Raw genomic sequence first — 25,060 nt, 5'->3', positions numbered from 1 at the left:
TAATCCTGAAGTTACTGAAATCAGACCAAGCTTTCTTATAGGTGTTAAGAGTAGAGGGGGCAACCGACGCCAATACTCCCTCTAGGACATCTCGTTCCCAAGATTCCATAGTTGTTCCGGGAACGCCTCCGGCAACTCCTGAGCCTCTGGCGCTAGAGAGCGGAAACGATCCATCTGGAAACGAGATAAAGCGTCCGCGATATCGTTATTAGCACCCGGTACAAATTTAGCCGAGAAATAAATGTTTAATTGCAGGCATGTTAGGACAAAGGCACGTAGCAAGGCGGTAACCCTAGGTGATCGGGAAGATTGTCTGGACAAGACGCCAACAACAGCCTGGTTGTCAGTCCAAAAGCATACACGGTGATTCCTGAACTCCTCTGCCCATAAGTGCACCGCCACAACAATTGGAAAGAATTCTAAGAAGGTTAGATCGCGGGTAATAGGCTTATTTTGCCATCTGGCAGGCCAACGCTGGGCACACCATCGACCCCTAAAGTATACCCCAAACCCGAGGGAGCCAGCAGCGTCAGACTGCACCTGAAAATCTACCTGGAGCCTCATGTTATCCTGCCAAAGAGACACCCCATTAAAATTCTCGAGGAATTGCAGCCATGCTTCCATGTCTGATTTAACCCCCTTATTAAGGCGCACCCTGTGGTGGGGTTCCCGTAGTCCGGCAGAAAGTCTAGCCAGTCTGGCGCAAAAGGGGCGCCCAGGAGAAACCACCCTACAGGCAAAGTTAAGGTGGCCGAGGAGGGACTGAATCTGTTTTAGGGTTACTTTTTTAAGGGGTAGCAATTCGGAGATAGTCTGCCTCAATGCTGTTAATTTTTCAACTGGTAACCGAGAAGTCTGCGCCACCGTGTCCAGCTCAATTCCTAGGTAGGTTAAGGTAGACACCGGTCCTTCTGTTTTTTCAGCAGCCAAAGGAACACCCAAGTCAGCAGTTAAGGAGGCAAAGGCTTCTAGGAGATAAGCACAATCTTGGTTATCAGCTCCCCCACAAAAAAGGAAGTCATCTAAATAGTGTGTGACACCCTCCAAACCAGTTCTGAAACGGAGGGCCCAATCCAGGAAGGTGCTAAAGGCCTCAAACGCGGAGCACGCCACAGAACAGCCCATGGGCATGGCCTTGTCCACAAAGTATGCATCTTCAAATTTGAAACCCAGCCACCTAAAATCCTGAGGATGGACTGGGAGAAGGCGGAAGGCAGATTCGATATCACATTTTGCCATAAGGGCGCCTTTGCCAAAACTCCTAATAAGCTTGATTGCCTGATCGAAAGAGGCATATTTAACGGTGCATAACTCCTGGGGAATGCCATCGTTGACTGAGAAGCCCCGAGGGTGGGAAAGATTATGAATAAGTCTAAATTCTCCTGGGTTCTTTTTAGGAACTATACCCAAAGGAGAGATGTGCAGGTCCGGAATGGGGGGTATGCGAAACGGGCCAGCCACCCTTCTTGCGTTAATCTCCTTAGAAATCTTTTTACCAGCAACCTCTGGCATTTCCCTAACTGACTTCTGATTAGGTGGTTCGCCTGACAAGGGGGGGGTGGTAACTGGGATTCTGAAACCTGATGAAAAACCTTCCCACAAGTATCTGGCTGCCTGGCTATTAGGGTAAAGTTGCAGCATAGATTTAAGGGAATGGAGTTTAATCGGGGAATATGCCAAGGCCAAGGACAAATCAGTAGCGGTTACCTGATGTACCTTGGCCGGCTGCCGTTCCACTCCTTGCCCCTTGTTGATAATTGCCTCGCCTCCCCCGAAAGGACTGCCTGCCTTTGAAGCAGGAGGTGGCTGGATGGGAACCCTGGCATTTCTCGCACTCATGGCTGTATTTGCAAAAGGCCCTACTACAGGTGCCTTTGTTATATTCCCAGCACACAAGGCGGCGGGTAGGTTTCTTATACTCTACTTTCCCAGACCGAGAGGTCTCCGGTTGTTTTTTCTCTATATAAGGGTTCACATGTTCACCCCAAAAATTCTGGTCCCTCAAATCCCACCTGGTGCTGGACAACAAAGAGGCATTTCTACGGAACTCCTCATCGTACAGTAATGCAGGACCCTCTCCAGCCAATGCATATGCCCTTCTGACATGAGCCATGTAGGCCAGGAGGTGCATCGCCCTTTTGGGGTAGCAGGCCACAATAGTGCCCATATAAACTTGGAAACCATCCAGCCAGTTCTCGAAGGTTCGTTCAGCCCTGGGTTCCCGGTATTTACGCTTTCCATAAGTGGGCTTCCTTTCCCCTTTTCCTTTCATTTTAACGGGGGGAAGGAGAGTAAATATGTCTACATAATCTCCATTTAAGATCCGGTTCCGCTTTTTATTAGATAGATGATTACCCAAGATGAAATCGGAGGAGGCAAATGTGGATTTCCTTACATCTGGCACTAACGCACCATCCCTCCATTCGAGCGTACCATTAAAGGTTTTTCGGTGTGAATTAGCCCGCCTCTCATGCGCCCAAACTGGCAGACCAACAAGCTCCTCCCCCTCACCCCAGTAACCCTCCAAAGTGGGTTCTTCGTCGTCCGAACTAGAAGAAGAAGTACCTGAATCATCGTGGGGGTCCGTATGCTTGGTCTTCTTGGTCTTCTTCTTACTGATTTTCTTGGAGGCCTCACCCTCTGCCTTGTCTGACCGTCCCACATCCTTCCCAGGAGCCGCAGATGGCTCGCGATCCAGATTCTCACCATCCGAGGTAGTGACGGAAGATGGTCGCCGCGACCTAGCCTGAGAGAGGTCACGCAAACAAGAAGGAGTACCTGGAGACAACTGGGAAGCAGAAACATTAGCACTAGAGGTAGTGGCCCCGGCGTTTGAGGAGCCGGAGGGGGTTGCAGGAGCGGCTGAACCCGACTGGGATCTAGTTCCCATGCGACCTGCCTCTGCCGTACTACCTGAGGCAGAAGTACTAGGGCGCGCCTCGTCCTCTCTTGGTGTGTCCGCGACGAAATCCTGAGAGCCTTCAGCCGGGAGCACCTGTATTGTAGCCCCTGGCCTTGATATCTGTTGAAAGAAATTCTGGACGCCTGAAAAAAGGTTAGCTAGAGCCTCAGGAGGAATGGAAATAGTAGATACCGTGGGTGCACTGGAGGCCACATTCATAGCTGTGGCACGCTTCCTTGCGGGTGCAGCTGCAGACTCAGCCTGCTTGCGCTTTGGAGCCATAGTATTTGCCTTATGGAAAATCAAAATAAGCCCAGAAGGGAAGGTAGCGGATGTTTATGCCGAAGGCGGGACCTGAAAAACCTAAACAGTGACCGGTCAAACCTCCTGTATATGAACGCGGTAGAGAGGGCAAAATTAAACCCAAGTTATTACCCAGGAGCCCAAATAAATTATTCTAAATTAATTCCAACACGCGGTCCCCTACTGGAGACACCCAATATTATTTTAAAGTTGGTCACTGGGATACCTGACCTAGCCAATGGTGAAAGGCAGCCTGTATAATCAGCCAATTGAATGCTCTAAAGAATAAAGTGACAAAACTATTTTAAAGCCCCAAGGGCGCAGTTCAAACAGAAGCAAGAAGCCAAATAATAGTTCAATAAAGCCGATCAATTGTGCCAACCAAAGCCCTGATGAGTTAACCACAGCAACTATTATGCCAATTAAAATCGCTGATACCGGTAGAGGGCGCAGGAAATGTGCAAATTGAATGCCCAGGAGAATTATACAGTGAGCGAATTAAGTAGTCTGATGAATTTAAAAGGAAAATTAACTAATAAATGGAATTACCAAATTATGCTTATTGATTACGCTGCTATAAAAATAAACAACCCCAAACTGCTAACTGAGAATACCTTAAATTATTACTAGTGCCGAAGGGAAACAAAATTATTATTATTATTATTATTATTATTATTATTATTATTATTATTATTATTATTACTAACCGATAAGCAATAATGGAAACCCCAATGCAATGAGTGTTAGAAGCAAAGCAGATAAGGCAGTAGTGGGGAAAAGAGAATATGGTCAGCAGAAATACCGGGGGCGGGGGGGGGGTTTGAACGTGCTAAACGCACTGTAAAGACCTTAACAAAATGGCCGCTTGTGAGGCTACACCCACAATGGTGATGCTAAACAACGGGAAGGGAAGGAGGTATACGTGAAAGGCCCCGAGTAGGGAGCTACTCAAAAATGGCCGCCGTGAAGGGGCACGTGGCCACACTCGCAATGGCGGAGTGGCAAAAAATTGAGGGGTACGCACACAGTGTTCTGGCGGCAACACGCTCACTATGGTCGTAGAGGAAAGGCCCACGTGGCCACGCAGCAAATGGCTGCGGTCCGAGGTACAATGGGTAACGCGCAAGGAGACCGCGAGCAGCGCTCCGGTGGTGACCCTCTCAAAATGGCCGCCAAGGAAAGGCCCACGTGGCCACGCACAAAATGGCTGCGGTCCGATGCACTAAGGGTAACGCACGAGGAGACCGCGAGCAGCGCTCCGGTGGCGACCCACTCAAAATGGCCGCCAAAGAAAAAAGGGGCCCACGTGGCCACACACAAAATGGCTGCGTGGTATCGCGAGAAGAGACCGCGAGCCAAGCTGTAGCTATGGCAACCCCCACCAGCCCTACACAACGACTTCGAGGCAGCGGTGCGGCAGGGAAGGCGATGCAGCCCTGGGGAATTAGGCGCCCCACCACCCCTAAGCCCTTGGAAAAAAGGGACGTATACAATACCGCGCTTCTGTGATGGCTCCAGGGACGGTCGTAGCGCGGAGAGGGGTGGGTGCAAACCGCAGCGCTCAAGTCCCGAGGAAGGTGCCGCGGTGCCGAAGCAATTCCTTTTGAGGGCTACCAGCTGGGAAGCGGCAAGAGGGGTTATCTGCCCGGAAGCAACCGCGAAGCTGCGCCTTGGGTGCGCGGAACCAGGTCCCCGGAGGCCCCGAGGGATAGCTCCCGGCGCGGCTCTGACCGATCCACGTGGGCGAAGGATCCGCTGTGCCGGAGAGGGCGAGATCGGCGAGGAGATCCGAGGCAAACAAAAGGGCGGCCGCTGTACAGGAGAGGGAGAGATCGGCGAGGAGACCCGAGGCGAGCCGGGCAAGGATGCGCGGTCCTGGCGGCGAGAAGAGGCGAGCCCCGCTGCGACCGGGAGACCGAGCTTGCCGGAGCCTGCTGGAAGGGAAGTGTGGCGTTTAAAAACGCCGTTTAAAGTGATTTCAGCTCACGATGTGAAGAAACTGCAGCGATTTCTGCAGCGATCCGCGGAGCGAGTCGAATCCAAAGGTGAGTCCAAAGGTGAGTCGAGTCCGAAGGCAAGAGGACGAGATCCTGCCGCGGACTCACCTATATAGGGGAGCCACGCCCCCTCCAGGTGCGCCCCGATTGGACGCACCGCAGGCGCGTCGCGGCAGGAAAACGACCAATGGGCTGGGGGGAATGCTAACCATTCCCCCCCCACGTGGAGGCCACGTGTGCCCACAACATCTCCTCCCTTCAAGCCGGGAAGAGATTTTGTCAACAGGTTTACCTACCCATTGAGCCAATCACCCATCTCCTACTACCCTTCTGAGAAAAACCCCACCCCACCCTCCCACTATATATAAGGGTCTGGTGACTTCTGTTTCAGTGTATCTGAAGAAGTGTCCATGCACATGAAAGCTTATACCCAGAACAAACTTAGCTGGTGCTACTGGACAATTTTTATTATTAAAACAGGTTTAAAGAACAACTTGCAGCCATAAAAGTAAGGTCTATCCTCAGGTGCCCAAGGCCAGGGTGAGAAGCCGTCTGCAGCATCCTCCAGAAGCTGTGCTGTGAAGGCACCAGACTCACCTCTGTGGGTCCCACAGTTCAGGGGCCACCACAGAGAAGGCCCTCTCCCAGCCTGCCCCCCCCCTCCCTGGAGCCAGTGAGGGTGGGAGAATTCACCAGCCCTAGGAGAGCAAGCCTATGCATTCAATGGTCTTTTGGGGGCGGGATTGTAGGATTCCATTTTAGACCTCTTCTATATCATATTCTCTTGTCTGCCATTCTTCTCCTAGGACAGGGCTGGGGAGCCTCTGGCCTTCCGGATGGTTCTGGGCTCCCATCCGCCCAAGCCAGCATGCTTAGTGGTCAGGGAGGATGGGAATTCTGGTCCAGCAACACCTGAAGCGGTTCCCCACTCCTGTCTGAGGTTGACAGTTTATAAAGAAGGGATATTGTAAAGACGTGGATATTTCCAACCACATATTCTCTTGGCATCTTGCTGTTGTAAACAGTGACATGCTGGTGAATTAATAGAATTAATAGAGGTAGAGGGTATCCTAGTGGCCATCCAGTCTGGCCCCTTTATTCAGTGCAGGAATCCTGAAACTGCAGCATCCCAGACAGGCCAAGGAGAGGCCCCCCAACCCTGACTGTTAGGAGCTGGATCAGTCTTACTCCCAGGAAAGTAGGGTTAGGGGTAGGATCATTGCTTTTACAATGGTGCAGTTGGGTAAGCTTAGACTCTAGCTTTGATGGGGTGTCTCCAAAGACCCATTTATGCTAATGGGCCTCCGCTAAGTACAACTAGCCGTGGATGCAGCCCAGTGAACTTAGATGGTGGCTTTTCAATAGTGATCTGTATTATGTCAGCTCCCAGCCCTGCTGGCTTTTGGGGGGCTTTTCTACCCCTGCTGCCACCTGGGGCAGGTGCCTATACTCGGGAAAGACCAGGAGGCAGGAAGAGTCAGGGTTCCTGAAGTGAGGCAACATTCTGTTGGCACATGGGGAGCATCAAGAGTATGCAGAATCTTGCTGAATCTTTTTGTCTAGACACTTATTTTTGACATTTAGCTGCTTATTTTTGGAATTGTTTCATTTTGTTCTCCTTCAGACGCAGAGGAAGGATTTGAGAAGCAAATTAAGTTGTCTACGTAGGGATTTGGGGGCTGTCTTAATTTGGAATTGGTCTGATAATCTTCCTGTTCACTGAAAACAAAACCCCAACTCCCTGTGTAGATAAAAAGAGTTGGAATAAAGACAGGCAGGATTCAACCCAGAGAAGATTTGGCTGGAGAAAGTAGCTGGAGAGCAGAGCCTAATGCCTAGGAATTTTTAACCAGGTCAGGAAGGGAGTTGCCCCAAATGAGACTGAAGGGCAGCCAAGATTGGGCAGAACATCCTCCATGGAAGAAAATAAGGACGTCCTCCTGGCACTCCCGTTCCCACACCAAGGATCACTCTGCAAGCCCCATTCTCTTCACAGTTGAACCTAATGGAAGGCTTGGTGGATTGGCTGCGCCTCCACAATGGAAGGCAGACAGGCTTCTGAATCCCAGGTGCTGGAAACCACAGGAGGGGAGAGTTGCTCTGGTGCTCAAATCCCGCTTGCGGGTTTCCTTTGGAGGCTTCCGGCTGGCCCCTGCAAGAACAGGAGACTGGACAGGGTGGGGCCTTCACAAGACTGGATCATAAGATGGCAACCTTTTCTTATTTGTGAGTTAAGTCCTTGGGAGTAAGTCCCATCAAACTCAGAGGATCGTGCTGCAGTTACCTGATTTGCAGGTTTCAAAATTAACTGTTGTTGTTGTTTGTTGTTGTTTAGTCGTTTAGTCGTGTCCGACTCTTCGTGACCCCATGGACCATAGCACGCCAGGCACTCCTGTCTTGCACTGCCTCCCGCAGTTTGGTCAAACTCATGTTCAAAATTAACTACCTAATACCAATAATTTTGAGACACAATAAATTTGCTGGTGCAAATGCAGATGCCATGGCAATAGTGGCACATGTTTTGTACACAGACGTGAACGGGTGCATGCAGTGAGAAAGTACAAAACCCAATCAATTATAGATGGGGAGTGTTGGCGTGCTACCAAGGGAACGGGGGCAAATGGCTGGCCCCCAGGCCGGCTCCAGCCCCACCGGCCAGAATTCCGGGAGAACGTCATCCTTGGTGCATGCATAAATCAGCGTTCTCAGACTTCAAAAGACTGGATACACTATCTCAGCAGAACGCAGAACAGAAGTGGCCCTGAGAGGCTGTGTAAGCGTATTTACAAGCATTTTATTAAAAGCAATTCAGAACAGAAGGAAACATGTCTGATCACCTTCGTGTTCAAGCAAAACAGAAAGACAGAAAGTATACAGAAATGGAAGTTCCCAGCATGCAATGCTGGTGTGTGTTACAGACATGTGACATGCAACAGTCCCACGTCTGCCTTAAGATGGAACGGAATATCTTAACAGGGAGTATCTTGCAAATTACAGCAGATGGCCTGGTTTCTGCACTCTTCCAATGCTATCCCTTCTTTTTGTGCCGAAGGGTGGCCCCCATGCAGCTGCTGTTCCTGCCTCGTGTATTAGGCAGTCCGTCTGAATTATTGATTGCCAAAAACTGGGTTATTTCCTCGTTTGCATTAGCGTGAGGTGGCAGCTGGCTAGGGAGGACTCATGGCTTCATTCTTTATGGATTCAGAGTCTTGTGAACATGAGGAGAGTCCTGCTGAAGTCCGTAGTGGCTAACGGGATGCCTCTTGCTTGCTTGGGGCTGTCCAAGACATTCTGTTGCCTGAGGCAAAGGACAAGATGGTGCCTTTCTCCCCTTCTGCATGCATCATCTTGCCAGACCAGCAGTTAAATTTTATTTGTGATTATGGGGCAACGTCTTCCACTGTACCTGAGGGTTGCAGACTTGCTTAGGGGCCCCAGAGCAAGCTAGTTGAGGAGACCCTGGGAAAATGGAGATGGCTACAGCCCCCAGATTCTCATTCTGTCTAATGGTAGGGCCAGCCTTGTTCCAGTCCGTTTCACTTGGGTGGCGTTGATATTAGCCAGCCTTCCAAGCTTGGTGGTTGAGTCTCCCCCCCCCCCCCCAGTTATAAGTCATGGTAATCTGAGCAAATAGAGAACCATCTCCCTATCCTGTGCTGGAACTGCTTCTTTAATATACAGTGGTACCTCGGGTTAAGAACTTAATTCGTTCTGGAGGTCCGTTCTTAACCTGAAACTGTTCTTAACCTGAAGCACCACTTTAGGTAATGGGACCTCCCGCTGCTGCCACCACGCGATTTCTGTTCTCATCCTGAAGCAAAGTTCTTAACCTGAGGTACTATTTCTGAGTTAGCGGAGACTGTAACCTGAAGCATCTGTAATGCGAGGGACCACTGTACCCCAAAAGAGAGCATCACTTGGTAAGATGTTTCCTGTAAGAGCTTCCGCTTCCTCAGTGATATTATTCCTTTTGTGTGTGTGCTATTTTTAGGACAGGACCATAATATATGTAAAATGTATGCATTAGGCTTCTTACCTCCAACACGAACTGTTCACTGTAGTGTATGTAAGGCTAAAACATTTGGAGTTAAGCATTACCTGAAAATCAGTTTTTAAGAACATTCTTCAAGATTGAAACTGATGGTATTTTGTGGGACATTTGTCCATATCCATTTCCATATATCTGATGATATTTCTGGGCTGTGTGTACTTAAAGAAACACTAGAAAATATATTGGCATGCTCACCCCCACTTAATTAATTAATTAATTAATTATCTGCTTGATCGTAAAACAAAGCAAAACAGCAGTTTACAGGAAAGATACAAGTTTGAGCAGACCACGTATAGGATTCCACTGTTAGTAAAGTTTAGATCAGCCACAGTTTTCTAGTGTAGTTGCAACAGGAAACTATAGTTAACTGCACCTTTTTTGCTTGCATGGGCAAATGCACAAAGCTTGTCTATATCAAAGGTTATTGATATGATGATCCTAATGTGGCCCCTCTCTGTTTTTCCCAGTCTGTCTTGCTTGAGGTCAAACTGCACTTTTAATCATTTATTTCCACACTTAAGAACTGGATTGCATCATGCTTAGCTTGGAGAAGGGGGACAGTGATTTTAAGGAAGGTATAAGGGAGTCAAGAAGTCAAAGCAAGATCAGAACACAGTTAGAGCAGTCTTTTTGCAACCTTCTGGTTCCAAAATGAACCTAAGCCAACCAGAACCCCCAACCTGTTAAGGCCATGGTGAATATTGTGGCAATCACTACTACCTTGGAATGTGAGACAGTTTATTTGAGATTGTTAGATAGAACTGAAATAGTTTGCATCAGTGTAAAATAATAATCAGGACGACTGAGAGCAGGTTTAGGCACCAGTAAAAAAAATTTTGAAAAAATGGGGCCCCCAGCAAGGGCGGAATGGCTAATTTATTTATTTTTTAACAAGGCTTTAAAATAAATGTGCAATCTCATTTTTATGTTAAGAATACGGTAGATATGATAATATTTGTACCTGTTGAGAATATTAAGATCCTAATTACTAATATCAACAATATCAACACCCCCATGATTGTAGTTGAACAAACCATATACTGTATACGGTATTCTGGCGCATATAAGATGACCCCCAACTTTTCCAGTTAAAGTATAGTTTGGGATATATTCGCCATATAAGACTACCCCTCTTCCAACGCACACCAAATAAAAATCAAATAAACATATTTGATTTCAATATGGTACCGGTAATTTTAATTCAAATGCTTATGACGTGCAGGTACTTAGCAGGAAAACTGTCACTTATAAACTTAAGGCTGTTTGTCATCAAACATGTAATCATAAAACAGTGCAAGTGGATTAAACTTTTCCTAATTCACTCTAAATTAATTTCCTAATTCATAGGAAACAAGAGAGAGGCGAGCAGAGAGAGAGAGAGGCGGAGAGAGAGAGGCAGGCAGAGCCAGCGAGAGGGGGAAAGGAACCATAGAGAGGAGAGCGGGGAGAAAGAGAGAAAGAGAGAGGCGGAGAGATCGAGGCAGGCAGAGCCAGCGAAGCCATGAGGGAGCCGTTTGCCCCGGCGGGGAGCAGCCCTCTCCCGAGCGCGCTTCTTCGGGGAGTCTTCACAGGTGAGCCAGGAAACTTTGCTATGTGCCACGTCAGCCCCAGCTCCGTGCCTGGCTCCCCTCATTCCCTGGGCGTTCATACGGTTGCCACATACGGTGGGGATGCGGCCGTAGCCATTTTTGAGCTCCCCCCACCGTATGTGGCGACCACAGATTCTTATACCCAGCGTATAAGACGACCCCAACTTTTGAAAAGAATGCGGCAGCTAGACTGGTGACTGGGAGCGGCCACCGAGACCACATAACACCGGTCTTGAAAGACCTACATTGGCTCCCAGTACGTTTCCGAGCACAATTCAAAGTGTTGGTGCTGACCTTGAAAGCCCTAAACAGCCTTGGTCCAGTAGACCTGAAGGAGTGTCTCCACCCCCATTGTCCTGCCCAGACACTGAAGTCCAGCGCCGAGGTCCTTCTGGTGGTTCCCTCACTGCGAGAAGCAAAGCTACAGGGAACCAGGCAGAGGGCCTTCTTGGTGGTGGCGCCCGCCCTGTGGAACACCCTCTCATCAGAGGTCAGAGAGATAAACAACTACCTGACATTTAGAAAATACCTAAAGGCAGCCCTGTTTAGGGAAGTTTTTAATCTGTGATATTTGATGTATTTTAATGTTTGTTGGAAGCCGCCCAGAGTGGCAGGGGAAGCCCAGCCAGATGGGCGGGGTATAAATAATAAATTATTATTATTATTATTATTATTATTATTATTATTATTATTATATATTTGGAAAGATTTTCCTGGGTTCAAAAGTCGTCTTATACACCTGAATATATAGTACTTTAAATGTCAAACCTGTATAATTATTATAATTATAATTATAACTATTATAATTATAATTATTATTATTTTATTTATACCCTGCCCTTCCCAGTCAAGACGGGCGGCTAACAACAAAAATATCGATGCAGGTATAAAAGAAACAATTCAATTAAAATGCAGATTAATACAATGTTAAAATTCAATTTTAAAATTAAAAATCTACAAGTAAGATAAAACCTTAGGGGAGGGTAACCCCGGGGTCAGACTGCATCAGTCCAAAGGCCAAGCAGAACAGCTCTGTCTTGCAGGCCTTGTACATGTAACACAACACAATGTCACTACACAACTTTGTTGCATTTGCACAGTGTTCACTTACAAAAACATACAAATGCAACTGTGCATAGTAAGATGTGTCTGGGCTGCCACACTGTCAAATTGCAGAAGCAAATGTCCGTATAGTCGAAAATGCTTGAAAATGCTTCGTTCACAGCACACGTTTGCAAGCTTATTACCGTACTCAGGATTGTGCATGCATTGGACATATATTTTGTTGAGAATTACATAAAACATGCCAGATAGTCAGGCACCAGAAAACTGTACCAGGTCCCCACACCTCGCTCTCATTGGCCCTGATAAAAATGTGCCAGGTATCCAATTGCAATTGCAGGACCAGTGGTAAGGGATGAGGGGAGTTGTAGCCCAACAACAGCAGGGGACCCATATTTGAGAAACGCTGACTAGAGGGATTAGCAGCCAGTTTATTCTGCAGCCGCTGAGCATGGTCACTCAGTCCTCATTGGACTGTTATCAGACTGTTCTCATTCCTGCTTCTGTAAACCTCAGGTTTTCCCTTGGGCCTGGGTGTTCATCAGTTTTGTTGAATTAATTAAACTTAATAGCTTCAATTGGATTTTAAATAAATGTGCAATCAATTGTTACTGGTCTGAATTTTATTGTGTTAATTTTATTGTGTTCCTTAGTGGGTCATGCCACCTGCTATTCTGAATGATGCTTTTTCTAGGGTTTGATCAGGGGCACTGGGGATTCTGAGCAAGGTCCCCTCCATCTAATGGTGTTGCCTTTGTCTGCTGTCTCTCTCTGCCCCGCTCCCCCTGGGCAGGTGCCTTTGCCAAGGTGAAGGAGAGCCAGAGGATGAGTGACGAGGGGAAGATGGACCAAGAGGAGGCAGATGGGATCCGCAAGCGCTGCCGCGTGGTGGGCTTTGCCTTGCAGGCAGAGATGAACCACTTCCACGAGAGGCGCGTCTTGGACTTCAAGAGGATGATGCAGTCGTACCTCAAGCAACAGATCGTCTTCTACCAGAGAGTCAGTCAGCAGCTGGAGAAGACCTTGCGGATGTATGACAGCCTCTAGTACCTCCGGACTCATTGGCCTGGCATCAGGAGGATGAGCTGGGCTTGCATTTTCCTCTGTGCCTGGGCATGAGAAGTGTGCCTTCCTACCATACAACCAGGCTTATACTTTTAAGGGGGTTTAGGAATGGGGGGCGGCGGGTTGAGGTGGAGGCCTCATTGCCAGGTGGGCTTGGGTGCCTTCAAAGCCCCTCAATATGCACACAATCAAAAAGCTCCATGTTGTAGCTTCTCTCTTCGTCCGAACTGAACGGAGAAGCAAAACGACATTCCAGCGAACACACCATCCTGTCTTCCTCTGCTCAGGGTTTGCTGACTTCCTGATCTGCATCATTGTTTACAGAGGAAGCGAGAATTGGAAACAGAACTGTCATTTTGGAGTTTATTATTTGTTTTCTAATGCTTCTCAGGCTTTATCTTCTAGAGTTTTCTCATCCAAATTGTGCCCTGTCCCCCACTGAATTGGTGAATGAGATCAGGGTTGTTTGTTGCTTATCACAACTCAAGTACTTTCTAAATAGGTTGTGGTGAGAGGGATTGGAATGTAAATTTTGGTGCAACAGAATGGATCTTTTTGGGAAATCACACAAACACACAAGGTATCAGCACCTTTGTATTTTTTTTAAACTGTCCACAGAGATAACTACAGGATTATTATTATTTTGTATTCTAAAATCAAAACAATACTTGGGAACCACAATTTTTATGTTCTGCTTGGTTTGTTACTGAAAGCGTATTTTGGGGCAAAATTCAAAGGTCATTAATTAGTTTTTAAAAATGAGTGCAGGAACTTTTGTTTATGGTGAACTGGCGCAAAGGATGGTCTGAAAAAGGCTCAGACATGTTGACATGCTGTGTTGCCTTGGCAGGGGGAAAAATCCCATTTGACTCTTTGTACTCAGGCTAGTGATATGAAAGGGTGGGTCTTCCCCCTCGATTCCTCTGTGTCATCTCCCAGGATCTGTGGCTGGAAATGCAACCAGCACAAGCCCTGGCTGAGGAACCTTTGCCCAGAGCCTGGGGAGGAGGATTGCATGCCCGAGACTCGCCCTTGGCATTTTGAAGATCATCACACACTTCCTGAACTCGGGATGTTGAGGCCATTTCAGCCGAAGGGCTGCATTGCCTTCTGGGCAAGCTCCCAAGGGCCACATTTCAGAGGAGGGCAGAGGAGACATGAGGCTGGTTTCTACACACTCTTTTATCCTCCACCCAAAGAAGTAAGAGGGTAAAAAAAAAAAGAGCATGGGAGTTCCAGGATGCAATACATGCAGGAAGGCAGGGCTGGGGGCTGGGAGAAGGGGAGGCTGGGGAGAATCCCATGTGTCAGATAAGTTCCCCACCCACATCCAAAGCATGCACATTGCAGGGATTACATGACCCTTTGATTCCCTTCCAACTCTATATAATTCTATGATTCTGTGAACTTTTCAGGGTTCCTGAGAGCATGAAGTGAGTTGGAGACACACAGCCGAACTTCAGCCAAACACCATGCATGCCTCTCCCTGCCCCCATGTTATCAATGTGCATTCTACCGCTTCTAAGAGGCACTTGGACATACTGAAATGCCTTCCCTGTGGCCCACTATTGTGGACTCTGGATTGGTAGGGTCTCCATAAGGGTAGTAGTTCCATGGTGGAGTGTCTGCTTTGCCTGCCCAAGGTGCCAGGTTCAATCTCCAGGTAGGACCAAGGATGCCTCCTGCCATAAGCCCTGGAGAGCTGCTGCCAATCAGTGTTGACAATAAGGCCATTTCATATATTCTCATTAAAGAGTGGTCATTCCCAGCTGTCCCACTTGAGAGCCATCTAACTCAGGGAGCCTGTGGCCTTGACAGTCCCTGGGGCTGATGGATTTGAGAGTCAAACCACATCTGGAGGGTCACAGGTTCACTAGCCAGATGTGCTTGGCCAGCATGCCCAGGGATGACAGGAGTTGTAGTTCAGCAGCCACTGGAAGGCTGCAGCTTAGCCACCCCTGTTCTAACTGCATATGATTGAACCTGGGGCTCTGCATGCAGAGCATGTGCTTTATCTGTAAGCACATTTTGCATTTCCTGCGGGCATGGCAATCATCACCAAGCAGAGTCATGCATATTGAAGTGTGTGTTCTCTCACCCTTGCAGAAGGTGTTGCAGCGTCTGAATCCTCCCCAAATGTGGGTTCTGAGCAGGTGTGGTCAGTAAGAAGGAGGGGCAGAGAGGGGGGAGAGGAAACTGGCTGGTGAAACCAGCTATTTAAGTGAAAAGGAAGGAAAACCCAGGAGGGAACCTAACTGCACTTGTTCAGATTTGGAAGTTGCTTTGATCAGCATTCCCCAAACCCATGTCCCCCAGATTTTGTTGGGTCTCCCATCTCCCCTGACCATTGGCTGTGCTGCATGGGGCTGAAGGGGGATCCTGATCCTGGAGGTTTTGCCCAAGAGAAGGATGCCCCCTGTAAAGCCCAAGGGGTGGTGGTTGGGGGGCAGTGATGGGAGGCCTCCGGCCAGATAGGGATGAGCTGCAGTCACATCCAGCCGATGAACCAGAGGTTGGAAAGCAGGTCCTTGCTGTGGGAAGAATGATGTCGAAGTTAAGGAGTGTCCCTGTTTTCATTTGCAAAAAGTTGGAAGTCCGAGTCACATGGGCAGGTGGGGTGGGAGTGGGCAAACGCAGGAAAGGGAGCAGCGACAGGAGCAAGGAGCTACGGGTGGAGTGTGACCTCTTGTTATTCAAAGCTACTTCACAATTGTGCCTACAAGACAGGATTCTGGGAAGAGGGATGGATGTACATGTCTGTAGGTATAACTTGCTTCCCGGCAGGTGCCCGTCCTTGGCTGACTGGGGGGATGTCAAAGTAAAGGGGGGGGAGTTACTGTCAGCACTTGCTGGCTGATAAATTGGCCTGGTGCGTGGGCTTTGTTTTCTCAGGGAAATATTGAGAACAAATTACAGCATGGAAAGGAAACCAAGCCTGGCTTGGACTTACTCCAGAGTTTCTTGTGGTACCAGAGTGTTGTTTAAGCCTGGAGTCAGCAACTCCTGCTGCTGAAAAATGCAGAGAAGCTTACTTATTATAGGTAGGTAGCCGTGTTGGTCTGACGCAGTCAAAACAAAATAAAAAAAATCCTTTTTTACTGGAAGGATTTTTTTATTTTGTTTTGACAATGTTCTTATGTCAGCATTGTGATTTCCATGCCATTTTCATAAACGAGGCAGACCCAATGTGCACCAGTTCTGCAACATGAATTTCCTGTCCCAGTCAAAACACAACACTGCTTATGCCTAGACCTCTGATGCACGAGGCCTCTGGAAAAACAAGCTTCCTTCTACTTGTGCTCCTGTTTCCAATCATTTAGCTCGTTCCGAAAGCAGAGTTTCAAACTTCTGTAACCATGAGGGCCAGACACTTAAGCCAGCAAACAAACCTCAAATCGTCTCCCAAAGAGATTGCACACTTTGGATTCTAAGACAGTGATGGGCAACCTCTGGCAGAGGCAGATTTAGGTTCAGTTGCACTGGGCACAGAAGCTCATGGGGGCCACAACTAGGATGTAGAATGGAAGACTAGAGGCCAGGGTTCCCAATTTTGGCATCACACACATAGCACCAAGGTCTGCCACTGCCCATGGCTCTTTGGATGTTGCTACAATGCAACCCCCATCAACCCTCACAAATGTTCCTGGGTCGCTCTGCTACCTTTGCATGGCATGTGGCCCCTGGAAAGTTGTCCAGAAGGCAATGTGACCCTCAAGCTGAACCCCCACCCCACCCCTGGTATAGGATATTGTTGGTCTCCAGCATCCACAAATCTGAGCCACCATGGGCAATGGTCAGGAATGATGGGAGTCGGGGGTCCAACCAGCAGCGTAGGAAGATAGGGGCGGCGGGGGCGCGGCACCCCAGGCAGCGCGCTCCCAGGGGCGCCATCCCGGCTGCCTGCCCCACCTGCTCTCCGCCACTGGGTCCAACAACATGATGGGTATACAGGGTATTCTGTGTTTTCGTTTTTTATGTTGTAAACCACCCTATGATCTTCAGATGAAGGGCGGTATACAAATTTAATAAATAACTAGCTGGCCCTGCCATGCGTTGCTGTGGGTTATTTGTGTGATTTCCCCTACCCTGTGCCGATCCATGACGTATCCCTGTGATTCCCCCACTCCTCTCCACACCCCTGGCTTATCCCTGTGAATCCCCCCCTCATCCCTGTGAATCCCCCAACTCTGTCCTGATCCATGACCTATTATGCCCCCTCTTCCCCCCACCCCGGCTTATCCCTGTGATTTCCCTCCTCTCCTCCGTCCACCCCCCCCCCCGGTGACCCGTTCATTTTTGCACACATTCATTCCCACAATGCGCGAATTTGGAAAATTTTGCCCTGTCCCAACCCTGACTCCCCTACCCACGTGTGTTGTGTGAAATAACATTTATTCTACCCAAAGGCACGGCCCTGTAAAAGGCCCATATTCAGTTGATTCTATGCTGCGGCCTATTCGGCCCCCCCACCCCACCCCCAGGCAGGCCCCTACCTCCACTTGGCAATGTTGGGCCTTGTTTTTCCTGCTGGCAATGCTGCGGCCTATTGAAAAAGTTGGGCCTTGTTGCTGCAAAAGGACTGTTTTCAGTTGGTTGCTGGGGAATTTTGTGATGTCATCTGGCAGCACAGCTTTGGAGGCAGCAGGGTGCGATCTGCCTTTCTATTGGATGCTGCTGGAGTTTTCAGAGCTTCTGGTGGTGATGTCTAATTTGGGCGCCACTTTTTGTGTTTAATCATTATTTTAGGTGTCAAAGGTGTGTGTTTTTTGATTTTTTTAATGGCAGATCCCTCCCTGATGAGCAAGGTACGTTGTGGCCAAATTTGTTACATTACGGTTCAGCGGTTACGGAGAAAGGCTGTGACCTCTGTGCACGCAATGCCTACATTTTTATATATATAGATGATGGTGACGTTAATGATAACATCTGGAGGGCCAGAGTTCTACAGCCCTGATCCAACCAGTCTTCCAAATAAGCATCCCTTACAGAAGTGTGCGTTTCTAGGAGGGATGGATTTCTCGGTGGATTTTTGCTAGCAGCAGGGCAGGACCCTGGCAACGTCCCCTTCAGCTGCTGTGTAACTAAGTTGCTATGAGGAACTTGACAACTCCACCTCATATTTTAACCCTGCCAGCTGCCACACTGGAAGGCAGGCAGCCATCTCTGATTATGTTCCCTTCCCTGTCCTCTGTATCATCAGACCCAGCTTCTGACACGATGGCTGGGATTCTGAGCTGGGATTCACAAAGCTTCATTCACAGAGGTGGAACTTGTGGCCCTCTGATGTTGTTGAGCTACAACTTCTAATAGCCCCAGCAAGTGTGACCAGTGTTCAGGGCCAATGGGAGCAACATCCAGCAACATTAGGGGTCGGGGGCATGCAAGTTGCCCCATATATTACAGCTCTTCTAACCCTGGAGAGAGAGAGAGACATGCAGAGCACTGAAGCATCACCTACCCCTGACTACGATGTCACGACAACCACTGCTGCAATTTCACCAAGCAACACGCACGCAGTCTCGCTCCAGAGAAGTTGACCTGCTCCAGGTTGGAGGTTTGCAGAGGACAAGCTCCGATGGAGTCCAGGGTAGTTTGCAGGAGAACAGGTCCATGGTTAGCTCCCTGCAGAGGTGGCATTTAAGAGCAGAAGAGCAGGTGTTGCTCTGGCAATAGACTACAGGCAACTCCCCACTTACGTGGGGGTTACATTTCTGGCCCCCTGTGCAAAAGTGAAATCATGTAAAGTGGGGAGCACTCTCTAAACATTATTTAAAAGCCCTCTGCTCCTTACTTTTCAATCCATATAAAAAAATACTGTATCCAAAAATATCCACAACTCAAATTGAAGCTATAGGGCTGGCCGGAGGCTGGAGAATGTGAGGGACAGTGGGTGCTGCTGTGCTACTTAGAGGTGCCAGCTTTTTTTGGGGGGGGGGGAGCAGCGTCTAGAATCCCAATCATGGGAACTTAGCAACTTGATTTAAGGGAAGATAAGAAAAATTCATGAAGGTGCTATTATAGGCACCTTCAAATATCTTAACAGCTGTGAAATGGATGATGGAGCAAGCTTGTTTTCTATTGCTCCAAAGAGTAGGATGGATGGCTTCCTGACTAAACATCAGGAAGAACTCTCCTTCACTGGAGGTTTTTAAGCAGAGGTTGGATGGTTTTCTGCCAGGAATTCTTTAGCTGAGATTCCTGCACTGCAGGGGGTTGGACTAGATGAGCCTCGGAAGTCCCTTCCAACTCTGCAAGTCTGTGATTTGTTCTCCATCCTCCTCATGCATTTTCCTTCTGTGTTGTGTTAAAAAAAAATAAGCCTGAGGGTAAGGGCCATTAATAATAATAATAATAATAATAATAATAATAATAATAATAATAATAAAGCAATGTGTAAGTTGCTGAGGGAGCATTTTTGGGCTTTAGAGTGGGATTAATAGTTAATAAAATTAATACAGAGTACAAATAAGTACAGTAAATAATAAGGCCATCAGTGGCCTTATTATTTAGTCATTGTGGCTAAATGCTACCTCTAGATTTAAGCACCTAAGAGAAGCCTGCTGGATCAGGCCAGTGGGGCCCTTCTAGTCCAGCATCCTGTTCCCACAGTGGCCAACGAGATAGAATTGGGAGGAAAGCCGAGGGTCATCTTGTTCAACCCAAAGTCAGAAATCTCCATGAATTTGTCTAATCCTCTTTACTGCATTTTGTGGGAGTGAGTTCCATGGTTTAACTGCACTGTGTGCAGATGGACTTCCTTTTATCTGTCCTGAATCTCCCAGCGTTCACAGGGAGCATGGCTCTGGATACAAGTCTGTGGGGACCTCAGGTGGAGAGGGCCGTTGCCCTGACAGGCTTCCCAGAGGCATCAGGTTAGGAAGTGGGAATGTGTTGGATTTGCTTGCGAACCCCATGCTGTTGTTGTGCAAGAGGGCTTAACATCTTGTTTGTGCCACATGTTGGACCCAGAGTTCCAAGTCTGCCTGTCCTCCAGTTCCCTCCCTTCAGATCACATTCTTCCTTTCTGACCGAGTCTCAGGGAATCAAACACCCCTTTCCTCCCCTCTTGCTTGCAAGCAGAGGCAGGCAGGAGGAAGCCTCTTTTCCTTCTGCTGCTGCTAGTGAAAGAAAGTGAAACAATAAGAGATGCAGCTCTGGAAACCTTTTCTTAAGAACCAAAGCAGAGCATCTGCTGGATGCGGCCAAAGGGGTCCAGCTGGTCCAGCCTCCTCTTCTCACAGTGGCCAACCAGATGCCCCCAAGGAAACCTGCAAGCTGGATTTGAGCAAAGAGCAGCCTTCTCCCCTCCTGTGGTCACCCTGTTGTTCCAGCTTCAAGATGTAGCGCAGACGCCGACTCACAGAGAGACTCACTGACTGGCCAGTGAGCTCAAGAGACCAGACTGCTGCTCTGATATCCCTTAATCATCTATAGAGGGCACTGGGCCGTTGCCATAGCAACTGGCTTGGTTAACATTGCACCTGTTGGCTTATCTGAGACTGGGGTGATTCGTGTCCATTAAAAAATAGCTCCATCCTCCATGTCCAGCTGCTCCTACATCTCTCTGAGATGTCTGGGGTGGAACTTGTGGCCTTTGGTGTACAAAGGAGATGCTCTGCCACTGGGCCAGGGTCCTTCCCCCAAGACTTCCTGGGAAAGGGTCACCAGGGTCCCTGCAGTTTGCCATGGTCTTCCAGTGCCATGCAGGTCCTATTGGCATATGTTTTTTTATAAAAGACCCAGGGACAATGGGGTTCCACCAGCTGCTCTGCTACCTGACAGTATTCCTCCTGGACTCTTCCTTATCAGGTCTGCTTCCCTCCACCTTATCATCAATCCTGGTTTTCTGCTGCTGGAGGCTGTCACTTTGCTGCAAGACAAGTCCCAAGCAGAGCTGGGCTTTTCCGTGGCTCCCACCCCTGTTTGCTCCATGGGGGTTGCTGAAGAGTCCTCAAGTGGAGAATGTGGAGCCCTCTGGACATTGCCGGACTAGGGAGGAGGGAGAAATTATATTAAGTTCACTTTTAAAAGTGAACATGCCAAAATTGCATTTTCCAACACAATACGTGAACCAAAACACAACCACCCTGAGCAAGTTTCCCAATTTTCTCCAGCCAAGTTCTGTGGGGCATGTTCCCATTTCACTCCCAAAGCTGAGTGGATTGGGCAGTTGGGTCTTACTTAACACTGGCAGTGGGACAGGATCCTCCATCCACCTGAGGGCAGAAGGCAGTTAATCCGGTCCTGGTAGGTATTGGGTGGGGGAGAAGGAGTGAGGGCAGATCTACATCAGAAACAAGGGGAGAGTAAATCTCTGCATCAGGATCTGCTACCCCTGTGGATCCTGGGGAGTCACCACAGCTTGCCTGGTGTCTGCAAGTCCATTCTGTGCTGCAGTGACTAAGCAATGCAGGAGAGAGAGAGAGAGAGAGAGAGAGAGAGAGAGAGAGAGAGAGAGAGAGAGAGAGAGAGAGAGAGAGAGAGAGGTGGTTGCATCTTACGGCATTTTTCAGCAATTGTGCTTTATGGGAAAAGGCGCTATGCCTACACAGCTGGGTTCAAGAGCTTTGCAGTCCTTGGATTCCACACTGCATTTGGGAAGGAGTTAGTTATTTCTTGCATCATGATCTCCAGGTCCCAGAAGTGAGCTAAACTGAAAGGCAAGCTAAAGGTTACTCTAATTTTTAACCCTGGAACTTCCCTCCCTTCCTTTTCCAGTAACAGATGTCATGGTTGTTGCCCTAGGTCCTGCAAATAATTCAATAAAGCTGACATAGCAGGAGAGAGCTGGAAAGTCCTCATGGCTTTGTGGGAATGTTCAGGGAGGCAGGAGAGGATATATTGTTTAATGATATCCTTCCTAATTCTATATCTTAGCAGAGTTTAAACATTCCCCCTTCTTAAATTTGCACAGCAGTTAGCTTGTTGCAGGCTCATCTGAGCCTCTCTATATAAGATTCCTGGTAAGATCCCTTCTTGTCCCTCTTAAAAAGAATAGACACGACAATCTTATTAAAGTCAATATAAAAGTAGTTTACTCACAATCATTCAGTTCACAGTTAGATCCCTGAAGGCAGACTTAGGATACAAAACTACAGATGTGGAACTATCCCATAAGGGAGTTAATGCCTAAGTGACTGTGAATGGGCAGTCACTTCTACTCACACCCAGAGAGAAACAGAACGGAGGAGAAGAGAGCAAGAGAAGAGCGTGTGCCCCTTCTTGCCCAGATTAGGCTACACCTACTCTCTAGTCACATGCAGAGGAAGTTTGTCCCAGCTCAGCAGGAAGCAATAAGTTTTCTCCTGGCTGGTACAAAGCACCTCCTAGCATGTCCATTCTAGGAATGTTGTACAGTACATGACTGTTATGTGTTCCACATCCCACAGGCTTGTGAAGAGACCCTCCACAGAGCCTGAAGAAGAGGATGTCAATGAGCCCAAAGCCCAGAAATAAAGTTTTTTAAAGCTGTAAAAAAGAAAAGATCTCAAGGGATCCAAAATGGGAGTTCTTGCTGCTGCTCCACTACCCCCCACAACAACAGCTGTTCGGTGGGAAGTTGTATCACAGGGGGCTCCCCACTTATGTGCATTTTGCTTATGCTTGCGGGGGCCCAGAATGCAATCCCTGCATAAGTGAAGAGTCACCTGTATTTCAATAACCGCTGAACCTGCTCTATCAGAGGATCATTGCTTCATTGAACAAACAAAGGTTTTTGGGTCAGCATATAAGGGCCAATATAACAAACAAAGAAAAATATCTTCCACCTGCAATTGTGCACATATGCACAATCTATCTGCATTTGGCATGCTGTTTGGCATTGCTTGACATCACAACCCAATAAAGGCAGATCTTATTGCTACTGACAGTTTTAATTGCAAATATTAATATTGTGCAGCTTGAAACGACTGAATGCATAAAACTGACTCTTTTTGGAAGGAAACATTGTCCAAACCCATTAGCTATTATTCAAAATTTTACATGCAGAACTTTCTCAAAACAAAACAAAAACATCAAATATGCATCCACATAATTCCATAAGACTTGTGCTTATCTTAGAAATAACTTGTTTTAAAAGGACTGAGATCAAAACTCGGTCTTTATCTGAGTCCAGCCTCCATTGCAGCCTAAGGTCTATGTGAACCTGAAGAGCTTCCACAGAGCCTGGGGGAAAAGACTCCAGCTACCACCCTTCCAAGATGGTGATTTGCGATTCAGCAACCTCTCATGTTTTCTAAAGTTAAACACCTCATCAGAACTACCAGAGAACAATAACAGTTAATAATGAAGACCAGCTCAGCAAGCTCTTTTGCTCTTCTTTAGCTTCTACGGAGTCTTCGGCAGTGGAATTTGCTCCCAAGGAGTGTGGTGGAGTCTCCTTCTTTGGAGGTCTTTAAGCAGAGGCTTGACAGGCATATGTCAAGAATGCTTTGATGGTGTTTCCTGCTCGGCAGGGGGTTGGACTGGATGGCCCTTGTGGTCTCTTCCAACTCTAGGATTCTATGATTCTAGTTAAATACACACAGGCATTCTCCATTTCAGTGTGAATTAAACAATTATACTTAACCATTGAGACAAGTAGCTGGCTCTAAAATGTTCTGTTTTCATTAAAGGGAAATGCAGGGCACATTTAGATGATTTAAAGACTTGTAAGTCCAGATAGCGGGTGGCGCAGTGGGTTAAACCACAAAGCCTAGGGCTTGTCGATCAGAAGGTTGGCGGTTCGAATCCCCGTTATGGGGTGAGATCCCGTTGTTTGGTCCCTGCTCCTGAAAGCACGTCAAAGTGCAAGTAGATAAATAGGTGGCAGGAAGGTAAACGGCGTTTCCATGTGCTGCTCTGGTTCGCCAGAAGCGGCTTTCTCATGCTGGCCACATGACCTGGAAGCTGTATGCCGGCTCCCTCGGCCAATAACGCGAGATGAGCGCTGCAACCCCAGAGTCGGTCACGACTGGACCTACTGGTCAGGGGTCCCTTTACCTTTACTAAGTCCGGATCAAGGGAGTTGTAGTCTGACCCTTGAGATGCAGCCACCATCTTCACAGACCTAAAGGTTTGAAGCTTTGTGTATTCTGATGGTTTCCCTTTTTAAGGAGGTGGGGGAATGTTGCTCCCAATGCATCTTATGCGGTGCTGCTCTGCATCTGGCCTTGCTTGTGGGTTTCCTATTGCGGCATCTGGATGTCCACTATGAGCCAGATGAGCCCTTGTCTGGATCCTGAAGATCTCCTTTTAGGTTTTTAAGTCCATATATCAAGTTAGCTGGTTTATAGAACTGTAGTCTCACCCCTTGACTCTATCAAGCCCTATTTATCTCTTCTAGATGAGGGATCTGTAAATGGTGTTTCTGTGCGCTCTGGCACTCATCACGACCCTCCATGTGCTAGTAGCGGTTTAGTCCTGCTGGCCACATGACCCAGAAAGCTGTCTGTGGACAAACACCAGCTCCCTCAGCCTGAAAGCGAGATGAACTCTGTACCCCATAGTCAACTTTGACTGGACTTAACCGTCCAGGGGTCCTTTACATTTACCTTTACCTGTGACAAAAGTGCAAAACATGTTCCTCAGGGACGGGCTAAGACATTGTTGTACAGTCATACCTCGGGTTACAGACGCTTCAGGTTGCGTGTTTTCGGGTTGCGCACCGCGTGGAACCTGGAAATACCAGAACAGGTTACTTCTGGGTTTCAGCACACGTGCTTGCGCAGAAATCCTAAATCACGCTTTGCGCATGCGCAGAAGCGCTGAATCACGAGCTGTGCGTGTGCAGACGTGCCGCTGCGGGTTGAGAACACTGTGGGTTGCGAACATGCCTCCCGCATGGATCACGTTCGCAACACGAGCATCCCTTGTATTTTAGATTACTATTGTTATTGTGATTGATTGATTAAATTTATTAGTAACTTTTTGCCATTAGAAATCGCAAAATGACTTACAATATTTTAAGAAAGAAAACAAACACATACATGAAGACTAGCCAACAACAGCAACAACCACTACATTAAAACACCCCCCCATGCAAAAAGGCCATCAATACTTAAAAGCCAAAAGGCCTGATTAAATCTGAATCCTTTCCCCTGGTGCCTAGAGA

The 25,060-nt window shown here is 47.9% G+C and overlaps 1 protein-coding gene and 1 long non-coding RNA gene across 6 annotated transcripts in view; one reads left to right on the top strand and one right to left on the bottom strand.

Annotated features, from left to right (window-relative positions):
• The window catches only part of SNX33 (sorting nexin 33), an 83,660-nt gene that overhangs the window by 24,137 nt on the left and 34,463 nt on the right, over positions 1–25,060 (top strand). The window contains exon 2 of one of the 5 annotated variants that reach the window (XM_035138151.3): positions 12,698–17,016. The exons of 2 other annotated variants lie outside the window; for them this stretch is intronic. In XM_035138151.3, coding sequence (XP_034994042.1) covers positions 12,698–12,951 — 254 coding nt within the window. In that variant the 3' untranslated portion in view covers positions 12,952–17,016. Of the gene's footprint in view, positions 1–2,343; positions 3,056–12,697; positions 17,017–25,060 lie in introns of those variants that run through there. 2 more of the 5 variants (XM_088657152.1, XM_088657154.1) reach the window with 2 other exon arrangements.
• On the bottom strand, positions 19,364–22,165 carry LOC148683603 (uncharacterized). Its single transcript, XR_015946885.1, has 2 exons — positions 22,012–22,165; positions 19,364–20,958 (listed from the first exon to the last, which is right to left on the bottom strand). It is a non-coding gene; the product is annotated as an uncharacterized LOC148683603 (long non-coding RNA).

Source organism: Zootoca vivipara, chromosome 13, assembly GCF_965207765.1.
Source record: "Zootoca vivipara chromosome 13, rZooViv2.hap1.1, whole genome shotgun sequence".
In the NCBI taxonomy this organism is placed as follows: Eukaryota; Metazoa; Chordata; class Lepidosauria; order Squamata; family Lacertidae; genus Zootoca; species Zootoca vivipara.
The sequence above is the reverse complement of the archived record's forward strand: the minus strand, read 5'-3'. Positions and strand labels throughout refer to the sequence as shown.